The sequence below is a fragment of the Sprattus sprattus genome (assembly GCF_963457725.1).
Source record: "Sprattus sprattus genome assembly, chromosome: 12".
NCBI lineage: Eukaryota > Metazoa > Chordata > Actinopteri > Clupeiformes > Clupeidae > Sprattus > Sprattus sprattus.
This window is the reverse complement of record NC_137910.1, coordinates 31,483,913-31,496,244: the sequence shown is the minus strand read 5'-3', so window position 1 is coordinate 31,496,244 and position 12,332 is coordinate 31,483,913. Positions and strand designations below refer to the sequence as shown.

The 12,332-nt window shown below is 39.8% G+C and overlaps 1 protein-coding gene across 1 annotated transcript in view; it reads left to right on the top strand.

Annotated features, from left to right (window-relative positions):
- Positions 1–12,332, top strand: part of nrg3a (neuregulin 3a) — a gene marked incomplete at both ends in the record, with an annotated part of 80,021 nt that overhangs the window by 35,819 nt on the left and 31,870 nt on the right. Inside the window, 2 exons of the mRNA XM_080848923.1 lie at positions 10,245–10,374; positions 10,602–10,675. Coding sequence (XP_080705049.1) covers positions 10,245–10,374; positions 10,602–10,675 — 204 coding nt within the window. The remainder of the gene's footprint in view (positions 1–10,244; positions 10,375–10,601; positions 10,676–12,332) is intronic.

Sequence of the window (12,332 nt, the reverse complement as noted above, 5' to 3'; positions counted from 1 at the left end):
TCAATGTTGAATATACAGGCTTAAAATGTTACATTTACTGAACAAACTTGTCCAATATAACATAACAGTGGCGTAAATACTGCTCAAATCCAATGTTGAATATACAGGTTTAAAATGTTAAATGTACATGCTTCTGTAAAGAGATTTACAGGTGGATGTATTCTTTACAGGATTGCTCTGGCAACTCAGCTGCCAGAATTTCCTGTAAAAACGATGGCAGTTTTTTTACAGTGATTGGTGTGCAGGTAGAAGAAGTGCTTGGCCATAGTGAGAGGAACACACATGCGATGGCAAGAGAACCCAAGCCAAAGGGAGTGGTGTAGGGGTAATCAGGAGCTTACATGGCTGAAGCGTCAAGCCATGTCATGAGGAAGATGATTATAGTAGATGTATATGTCATGAGGAAGATGATTATAGTAGATAAATACTAGTGTGTTAGTGCTAGAGATCTGAGTATTCTAAAGTCCAGGATTCTATTAATTCTCCCTCAAGCTCAAGATGAATTTTAATTTTGTATTTGTAATACTGTATAAATTGTTAAGGGGTCAAGTTTCAGCTTCCATCACGCGCTGTCTGATTGTCATTATACATTCATCATTTAAAGCATGCTAGCTACCCAAAAGGCAGCACAAACCTTGCAAACATCACCAACAACACAGCTGGAACTGATAGAAGCTTGCTAGTATGCTAACTGGTGTCTTGGGCGATTGTAATTGAAATGAAAGACTATGGTGCGCCCTCCCCTGTGGTTTGTTTGGACTGTGCATCACTTTCTTAGTTTGGAATGCATGGGGGGCTTGTATAGTCCCTGTGTGAGCAGTGGATGCTTTAACATATCTGTGAGGCAGTGTCAGACACAGTCACTGCTCGGTACAGATTCTTAGGGCCTGATTTACTAACATTGCGACCGCAGCTTAATCTGCGCCTTTGCCAAGTCGCACAATACCGCACTGTGTTTTTTCCGCATTTTCCGTGGTATTTATCAAACAAGATCCGCGTTGGGCACTCTGTGCTTACTCCGCCCTTTAGGGCTTGATTTACTTACATTGCGACCGCAGCTTAATCTGCGCCTTTGCCAAAGCCCAATATACCGCACAGTGTTTTTCCGCATTTTCCGTGGTATTTATCAAACCAGATCCGCGCTGGGCAATCATTATTTAGCGCACCGTTAAAAGACGGGAGAAATCGCCTGCAAGTTACTGCCACCATGGAGATTCGAGGAAGAGAAAACGAAGGTTCAGCGAAGAGGAGATAGATATATTGGTTCATGTTTGCTCAATCACTGAACCTGATTCAATGTGCACGCTGTTATATTGTTGTTTTGCCCGCCATCACCTACAGCGAGATGTTTAAAAGAACACGATTATAAAGAATATGCTATTGGTGGCATTAATGCATAAACTGTCTATTATAACAATATAGATGTGTACATGGCGAGATTAATAATTTCTACAAGGGACATGGGTTCACTACAATATATCCCCACTGAAACAAATACATTTACCAAGTTCCCAGGCCTCTCCAAAATCCCTGTTGCTCAATCTTGGATGGATGGCACTATTCCGGAAGATAAAACTGTCATGGGCAGATCCAGGGTATTTGGCTACCACGTTAGTAATGGTCATGTTGGCACCACATATGACCTGGACATTCATTGAATATGTGTGCTTTCTGTTTTGGTAAATGTGTTCGTGGATTGAAGGTGGGACTGTTTGGATGTGGGTGCAATCAATGGCTCCAATTACGTTCGGAAAGTTTGCAATTTCAAAAAAAGACCTGTTTGATGTCTCTAATTTCAGCTATGGCAGTGGGGAAATGTATCGACCAGTGCGCCGTATCAATGCGTCGAGTACCTGGGTGAATATTTGGCTGAGTGAAGGCTGAGATATACCAATTGCTGATGCTATAACTGTTTGAAATTGTCCCAATATTTGCAATGTTGTCCGGAGTTTAACAACTGATGGATTGGAATGTGATCGCCGGTTGGAGGGTTCGATGTAGTCTCTGATCTGGTTCAGTAATTGAAGTATTGCGTGGCTGGTTAACCTGTACCGTCTAATGATTTGTAGCTCACTTAACTGAAAAAGTGTTATACGAGTTGAAAAAAATATTTCTGTGCGCTGTCTCTGTCTATGTCTTCGCCTTGCTCTTATAACTGCTGCCATATCAATGTTTTCAGACACAATGGAAATGCGCTTCCTGGTTAAGACGTGCTTTTATGAGGTGGAGAATTATCCCGCAAATTAGAGACGCGCGCTCGCCAGACAGTTTTAGTAAATACCACGCAATACATCATTAGGCGCACTTAACTTCTCTCCTCCCATATATTTGCGAAACACGCCCACGTTCCTTATACCCTCCCATCTCGTTGCGGCACACACCCACAAAGCGTTAATATGCGCCTCTACTCAAATGTGCCTCCTTTGTAAATTCCGTTTTATGTTTACACCCGCTATTTTACGCCTGAAATGGGCGCAATCCTTATTGTTGTGTTCTGTAGATCCAGAACCTCAACTCATAACCTGAAACTCACTTTGAAAATGTGGAAAATGATCTGTGTTGGCTCTGTAATCACCCTTGAGAGACAGGGTGAGACACCTACTGTAGCCTACCAAGCAGTTTTTACAATGCTTGTATTAGATCACTTCTATAGCAACTTGTACCTTTACCGCTTACATCCTTGTCTTTTTAATACAGAGTGAAAATGCTGCATATGTTTCTACTGGATTAGATGTTTATAAATAAGGTAATCAGTTATATCAAGCAGAATCCTGCAAAAGGGAGCCATATTATAAAACAGAGGGAGAGAAAGAGGGGGTTGGGGGATGGTTGGATTGTCATTTACTAAATTTACTAAACAAATAGAAATACTTAAGATGGCTAAAACAAATTGAAATATAAATATATTTAAGACAAATGATCTACTGCTCGTGTGCTGTAGTTATATAATGTAAATACATATATAATATATAAATGAATATTATGTTTTTGACAGGAACCCCCATAAAACCCACAGTTTAAGTCCTAAATGTGCATCTTCATGCTTTGTTCTGGCACTCTTCCTGTGGTGTCACCTGCATTGCAGCAGAGCTAAAATTAGAGCTGTTCCAGAGACAGAGACATAGCAGCCTCGAGCCTTCATATCACTCACAGCTGGGAGAACAGTCCAGATAGGCTTCTGTTGCAACCAGAAGATGGACACATTCATTGGTAGATTGACAGACAGAGACAACAATAGATGGACAGTTATCATGAGGTAAATGTGCAGGTATAGAGACAATGAAGGCCTGCAACTCTGTGTATACCAATGTAGTATGTGGGACATACATTTGTTGTGTTCATGCTAGCACTACCTGGTGTGACAGCATCTGCCCTTTTTTACTGACCACGGAGCAACATGGCAGACTTGGACAGGAGCAGCAGACCAGCCTTCAGCATTAAACCAGCTCCAACTAGAGAGGTGTGCCTGAACAACAGTCTGATCCTGCCTCACATTTACCCAATGACAACTCAGCTTCACAACATTGTTGAATCCATTGCACAATCATGTATAGCTCAATTTCATATGCTATTCTATATCATTTTGTGTCTCAACCCAACACACTAAATTTATTTAGATGTGTGTGTACGTTTGTAAGTGTTTCCATTAAGCCCACCTTAATATGTTATCAGATATTTTACTTTCCTACTTATTTCCTTGACTTATTGGGAATATCAATCAATAAGGTAAAAGATTTAAGGTGAGCACTGTAAACAATTTGATTGGCCATTGAGCTCAAAATCAACAACCTTTTTGGCAGAATTGCTGACTGAATCTTTATTTTATCATTTAAGCTTCAAAAATCTGTCATGGGCAATTAAAGTTGAAGTCCGTAATTCTGATCCAGTACAGTTGCTCCTCAAAGTCAGTTTGATTTAGGTTTTATTCACAAAGTCTAGGATACACTAGGATAACAATTCACCCACTTTATCTGAATCCTAACCTATTTTTGTAAGTCCCATGATGAAAACATGATCCTGAGTACCTGCTGATGTGAGTCCACTGATCAGCTTTTGTTATTTTATTTCTAAGAGGTTTACATCAACATGTCAAATATAGGGCTAGATCTGGGTGATAAAACATTAACCAAACGTCCTGCCGTACACATTTCTTCAGTAATGACAAGTAAACGGTTAGATAACAGGTCCAATACATTTGTCTGGTTTAATGCTATGCATCAGGAAAGCACATTACAAATAAGCAAAGTTTGGCTGCATGACAAAGCCAGAGTGTGCTCTCTCCCTGGCTCATAAACAGCCTTGTCATATCAAACCCAGAGTGTGCTCTCTCCCTGGCTCATAAACAGCCTTGTCATATCAAACCCAGAGTGTGCTCTCTCCCTGGCTCATAAACAGCCTTGTCATATCAAACCCAGAGTGTGCTCTCTCTCCTTGTCATATGCCCTGATTATGATGTGTGCCCCAAGTGACGTGCAAACAGACCATTATTTATAAGGTTTGACTTTTGATTGCACCCTCCACACATATATATTTTGTTAAAACTTAAATTTGCAACAGAATGTCAAATGCCATATTGTCAAAAACAGCTTTGTTCTGTGTCTACTAAATATCTACTGAAGTTAACATACTTACCAGGCTACTAAAGATCTCCTAAAGTTAGTATACTTACCAGCCACCATCCGGCCTCTCTTGAAATACCACTTTGTACTTCAAGGCCTGGAAATGAGAAAACTTCACTGAACACACCAACCTCGAAATTCTGTCTGTGGTCTCCTGGTACCACCCAGCTCCTCGGTCTAGGGGAGGATTTTTGTATGGAAATGAAAAGGCTGTGAGCTATACAAATGCAAGTCAGGGTAGAAGGGAGATTTTTACTCACCACTGGTCCAGAGGTGACACCTTATTTCCAAAAGGCACTAACTCTATTTTAAGAACATTTCTGGTATTTCATTGTAGCTTGAATAGATTTGTCTTGTGTAAGTAAGTATGCTAGATTAATAACTTTGAATGCCTTGTATGCCACAATGGTCAATGTTATAAAAAGATACACAAACTAATACAGTTTATTTCATAAACATGTTTTAATCAAGGTTTGGACTGCTTTACTTTTTTTTTGTATTTACAGAGTAAAATTTAAACACCCATTTAGCACTTCCTGCCTAAACCAAAAAAAAATCTAGCTATGAATGATGAGTGAACGAAAATATATACAGCCGCGGAAAAAATTAAGAGACCACTTCAAAATTATCAGTTTCTCTGGTTTTACTATTTATTGGTATGTGTTAAAGTAAAATGTACATTTTAGTTTTATTCTATAACCTACTGGCAACATTCCTACCAAATTTCAAATAAAAATATTGTCATTTAGATCATTTATTTGCAGAAAAATGACAATTGGTCAAAATAGCAAAAAAGATGCAGTGTCTTCAGATCTCGAATAATGCAAAGAAAACAAGCTCATATTCATTTTTAAACTACACAATACTAATGCTTTAACTAAGGAAGAGTTCAGAAATCAATATTTGGTGGAATAACCTTGATTTAAAATCACAACTTTCATGTGTCTTGGCATGCTCTCCACCAGTCTTTCACATTGCCGTTGGGTGACTTTATGTTACTCCTGGCGCAAGAATTCAAGCAGCTCGGCTTCTTTTCATGGCTTGTGACCATCCATCTTCCTCTTGATCACATTTCAGAGTTTTTTTTATGGGATTCAGGTCTCGAAATTGGGCTGGCCATGACAGGGTCCTGATCCGGTGATACTCCATCCACACCTTTACTGGCCTGGTTGTGTCGCATGGAGCATTGCCCTGCTGGAAAAAACACTTCTCAGAGTTGGGGAACATTGTCAGAGCAAAAGGAAGCAAGTTTTTCTTCCGGGACAACGTTGTACTTTGCCTGGCTGAGGTTTGTAAAAGACCATAAGGATTGAACCAAAGCGGACTGGAGGGTCTCCTAGTTCGTCTTCTCTGATGAGTCCAATTTTCAGCTTTGCCCAACACATGGTCGTCTGATGGTTAGACGGAGACCTGGAGAGGCCTACAAGCCACAGAGTCTTGCACCTACTGTGAAATTGGACTCATCAGAGAAGACGAACTAGGAGACCCTCCAGTCCGCTTTGGTTCAATCCTTATGGTCTTTTACAAACCTCAGCCAGGCAAAGTACAACGTTGTCCCGGAAGAAAAACTTGCTTCCTTTTGCTCTGACAATGTTCCCCAACTCTGAGAAGTGTTTTTTCCAGCAGGGCAATGCTCCATGCCACACAGCCAGGCCAGTAAAGGTGTGGATGGAGTATCACCAGATCAGGACCCTGTCATGGCCAGCCCAATTTCGAGACCTGAATCCCATAAAAAAAACTCTGAAATGTGATCAAGAGGAAGATGGATGGTCACAAGCCATGAAAAGAAGCCGAGCTGCTTGAATTCTTTCGCCAGGAGTAGCATAAAGTCACCCAACGGCAATGTGAAAGACTGGTGGAGAGCATGCCAAGACACATGAAAGTTGTGATTTTAAATCAAGGTTATTCCACCAAATATTGATTTCTGAACTCTTCCTAAGTTAAAGCATTAGTATTGTGTAGTTTAAAAATGAATATGAGCTTGTTTTCTTTGCATTATTCGAGATCTGAAGACACTGCATCTTTTTTGCTATTTTGACCAATTGTCATTTTTCTGCAAATAAATGATCTAAATGACAATATTTTTATTTGAAATTTGGTAGGAAAGCTGCCAGTAGGTTATAGAATAAAACAAAAATGTACATTTTACTTTAACACATACCAATAAATAGTAAAACCAGAGAAACTGATAATTTTGAAGTGGTCTCTTAATTTTTTCCACGGCTGTATATATATATTTTTTATCTTAAAGGTGTCATAGAACAGACAGCCCTTAACTCTTAAAAAAACAGTTTTCATGCAACAGCGTCTTTGCATGCAACGTTAGAGCCAAGCATAAGAATAATATTGGTGGACTACAAGTGTTGCTCCTAGCTGTTGGTCAGCTAACATTACCCATGCAAACATAGCTTCTATTTTTTTTCAATCTAATAAAGCATCTGTGGGATAAAGCATCTTACTTCTTTAATGCGTGCCCCCACCCGGACACAACAAGTACTCCTTCTGCTGTTCCAAACAATTACCTTCCCTGAAACATAATTGTGTCTTGTCAGACCTGTATTATTATGCCCTGCCACATCCCTGGCTACCACATTAGGGCAGACAATGTGATTTTGAGCCTGTAAAATAAGGAAAGAGTTTTGTTCAATTAGATTCCATGACAATCTAACGTTATTTTTTTAAACAAAAAAAATTGAGTTTTGCTGAAATTTTATGACATTCTGGCACTTGATGAGGTGCAACTCCGTATATGTATTTGCATTGAAATGATTGTGTCTTATGTTCTTTTTGACTGTAAGCCACACAGTATTTCAGTGTTTACTTGCTATTTAATTTAGTTATTTAAATGTGATTTCACCCCTGCTGCTGTGTCTGTTCCGTTGAGGGAGCCTACATGATGAGCCAAAGGTCCCGTAATGAGGCCAAATAAAACAGTGGTAATCCAGTGCAATATGTTACATGATTAGAGTGGTTATGAATGAGCATGCGCCTAGTGTTGCCAGGTGTAATGTTAGAACGTTTCTGGTACATTTCTGCTGAAGTGCTGGAAAAATTTCGAAGTAATTTTGAAAGTTTTGGAATTGATGTTGCATTTGTCATCAAGTGCTTTTTTTTGTTGCATTAATAGCTACTCTGGTGACATACACATTACATATCAAATGTTTGGAAGCATTGTGGAGTTTTCTTTGTTTTTGAGATACACTACCATTCAAAAGTTTGGGGTCACTTAGAAATGTCCTTATTTTTCAAAGAAAAGCACTGTTTTTTTTCAAAGAAGATGACATTAAATTAGGCAGAAATACACTCTATACATTGTTAATGTGGCAAATGACTATTCTAGGTGGAAATGTCTGGTTTTTAATTAAATATTTACATAGGTGTATAGAGGCCCATTTCCAGCAACTATCACTCCGGTGTTCTAATGGTACATTGTGTTTGCTAATCACCTTAGCAGAAGACTCAGGGATGACTAGAAAACCCTTCTGCAATTATGTTAGCACAGCTGAAAACTGTTTTGTTGGTGAGAGAAGCTATAAAACTGGCCTTCATTTGAGCTAGTTGATTATCTGGAGCATCACATTTGTGAGTTCGGTTATACTCTCAAAATGGTCAGAAAAAGATAACTTTCATGTGAAACTCGCCAGTCTATTCTTGTTCTTAGAAATGAAGGCTATTCCATGTGAGAAATTGCGAAGAAACTGAACTTCTCCTACAACGGTGTGTACTACTCTCTTCAGAGAACAGCAGAAATGGGCTCTAACCAGAGTAGAAAGAGAAGTGGGATGCTCCGGTGCACAACTCAGCAAGAAGACAAGTATATTAGAGTGTCTAGTTTAAGAAAAAGACGCCTCACAGGTCCTCAACTGGCAGCTTTTTAAATGGTACCCGCAAAATGCCAGTGTCACCTTCTACAGTGAGGAGGCGACTGGGATGCTGGCCTTATAGCAGAGTGGCAAAGAAAAAGCTATATCTGAGACTGGCCAATAAAAAGAAAAGATTGATATGGGCAAAAAAACACAGACATTGGACAGAGGAAGATTGGAAAAAAGTGTTCTGAACTATTTTAAAGTTTGAGGTGTTTGGATCATACAGAAGAACATTTGTGAGACGCAGAACAGGTGAAAAGATGCTGGAAGAGTGCCTGAAGCCATCTGTCAAGCATGGTGGAGCTAATGTGATGGTCTGGGGCTGCTTTGGTGCTGTTAAAGTGGGAGATTTGTACAAGGTAAAATGGATTTTAAATAGGGAAGGCTATCACTCCATTTTGCAACGCCATGCCATACCCTGTGGACAGCGCTTGATTGGAGCTAATTTCCTCCTACAACAGGACAATGACCCAAAGCGTACCTCCAAATTATGCAAGAACTATATAGGGAAGAAGAAGGCAGCTCGTATGCTGTCTGTTATGGAGTGGCCAGCGCAGTCACCGGATCTCAACCCCATTGAGCTGTTGTGGGAGCAGCTTGGCCGTATGGTACGCAACAAGTGCCCATCAAGCCAGTCCAACTTGTGGGAGGTGCTTCAGGAAGCGTGGGGTGAAATTTCTACAGATTACCTCAACAAATTAACAGCTAGAATGCCAAAGGTCTCCAATGCTGTAATTCCTGCAAATTGAGCCTTTTTTGACGAAAGCAAAGTTTAAAGAACAAAATTAATATTTCAAATAAAAAACATTATTTCCAACCTTGCCAATTTCTTGACTATATTTTCTATTCATTTTGCAACTCATTTGATAAATACAAGTGTGAGTTTTCATGGAAAACATGAAATTGTCTGGGTGACCACAAACTTTTGAACGGTAGTGTATGTTATGTACCTGTCATATGCTCTTCTGCTGTCTTTCTGTTACTCTATGTTTCATAATCTCTCCCTCAGGCCATCTTTCACTCACTCATTTTGAGCAGGTGTTTTCTGTTGTTGGTAACATTTGGATTGATCTACCTCCAAATTAACTCATGTAAACTCTGCATGTGTTTGCCCAAAACTGAATGGGAATGATCTTCCTGCACAAAATGATTATAGATACTATTATAATACCAAAACTCCTGGTGGCGCATATAGTTTTGTTGTGTGATAACACTTAGTTCAACCTGTACTGTTTACTGCAAAAATTCAGCTTTCAAAAACAAAGAAAAAATTATGAATTGGGGGGATATATTACTTAAAATAAGCAAAACGATCTGCCAACAGAACAGGAAAATATTACTATTTTTAATGCAAACAACCCAAATATATCTTAAAACTAGTGTGGCCAGACTTAAAACAAGTACATTTGTCTTGATTCTGACTTTGACAAAACGTTTTTGTACTTGTCAGTGGTGATCAAACTAGTTTCAATAATTAACTTGCTCAGAACCAGTCATAAAATCTCAGTAACAAGTTGTAATACCTTGTTAAGATAATTAAGGACTGAAACGCTTGAAGCAAGTAACATTTTCTAACATAAAAAATGCCTGGTAAGAAGAAATATCAAGCATATATTGCCTTGATTTAAGGTATTTCATCATTCTAACATTTACATTTTTGAAGTGTCGTTGTTGGGTCCAATGACTGACATTGTTCTCTGAAATGAATTCCTGCATTCCTAAAAATGTCCTTTTTTCTCACAATGTTTCTAACCAACAGCATCACCGACTCTGCCCCCTCTGCGCTCGGAGCACTTCAAACAGTGCCATGAAAAAGACCTGACGTACTGCCTGAATGATGGAGAGTGTTTTGTCATTGAGACTATGAGTGGGTCACACAAACATTGCAGGTACCTCAGAGGGGTTTAAGATTTCTCTAACAGCTACTTTCACAGACTATTGAAAATAATTTTGACACAACAGATATCATTAAGCTATTTGTTACCTTAACTCCTTATGTGTTTTATGACCAGTTCTGACATTGACATTTGACATTGCCAGTCCATGGCATTGAGAGCTTTTGTTAACTCAAAGAGAAGCATGCTATTTGCCAAATTAATCTTTTGTCTGTTTACAGATGTAAAGAAGGATTCCAGGGTATACGCTGTGACCAGTTTCTCCCCAAAACAGATTCAATCTTGTCAGATCCAAGTAAGTTGATTTATACATACTAACTTACTTACTTACTAATTTATTTTTTAGATTTTCCAACAGCAGAACTTGTGGAAATTCAAGATGGCACAAACCTAGGGATAGGAATAACCTACTCTCCACCACTTTAAGAGGAATAACCTACTCCTCAGCCACTTTAAGAGGAATAACCTACTCCTCATCCACTTTAAGAGGAATAACCTACTCCTCAGCCACTTTAAGAGGAATAACCTACTCCTCAGCCACTTTAAGAGGAACAACCTACTCCTCATCCACTTTAAGAGGAATAACCTACTCCTTAGCCACTTAAAGAGATATAACCTACCCCTCAGCCACTTTAAGGCTATGTCTCCACGAGCCCGGTTATTTTTTAAACCGGAGTTTTGCTCCGCGTCCACACGAGTGGTATAATAAAAATACTCCGTACACACGCACCGGTGGAAGCCGCCACCAAGTGACACAATGCACGTGTAATACACATGCCACAACCATAAGTTGCGATGTAAGGTAAAATGGGAAGGCTGTTTTAACCAATGAAAAGATACCGGGAAAAGAAAATCACCAAATACAAACAACAATGGCGCGCAGCAACTGCGTGTGACAACCACATAATACCGACAGCATGGCAATAAACAACATCCACTTCATTTTTGAAAGAGCTCACGTCAACTTCTGCTAACCGCTGCTGTGTTTTTCCCGTTAACGTCATTGCTGTGTAGGTGCTGAAGTGAAGCAGGCTCGCAGTTATGACGTAAACGGGAAAAACAATCACGGTTGCAGTGTCCACACGCACCCGGTGAAACCAACCCTGGCCGAAGACCCCACCCTGGACTCCGGTTTCAAAAAAACACGGTTTCAGGGTTCCAAAAACGCGGTTGCTTGTGGACAGGACATACAACCAGGAACATCTGTTCATGGTTTCAAAAATAACCGGGCTCGTGGAGACATAGCCTAAGAGGAATAACCTACTCCTTAGCCACTTTAAGAGGAATAACCTACTCCTCAGCCACTTCAAGAGATATAACCTACTCCTCAGCCACTTTCAGAGGAATAACCTACTCCTCAGCCACTTTAAGAGGAATAACCTACTCCTCAGCCACTTTAAGAGGAATAACCTACTCCTTAGCCACTTTAAGAGGAATAACCTACTCCTCAGCCACTTTAAGAGGAATAACCTACTCCTCATCCACTTTAAGAGATTTAACCTACTCCTCAGCCACTTTAAGAGGAATGACCTACTCCTCAGCCACTTCAAGAGGAATAACCTACTCCTCATCCACTTTAAGAGGAATAACCTACTCCTCATCCACTTTAAGAGGAATAACCTACTCCTCATCCACTTTAAGAGGAATAACCTACTCCTCAGCCACTTTAAGAGGAATAACCTACTCCTCATCCACTTTAAGAGGAATAACCTACTCCTCATCCACTTTAAGAGGAATAACCTACTCCTCAGCCACTTTAAGAGGAATAACCTACTCCTTAGCCACTTTAAGAGGAATAACCTACTCCTCAGCCACTTTAAGAGGAATAACCTACTCCTAAGCCACTTTAAGAGGAATAACCTACTCCTCATCCACTTTAAGAGATTTAACCTACTCCTCAGCCACTTTAAGAGGAATGACTTACTCCTCAGCCACTTTAAGACTTTTGCTGT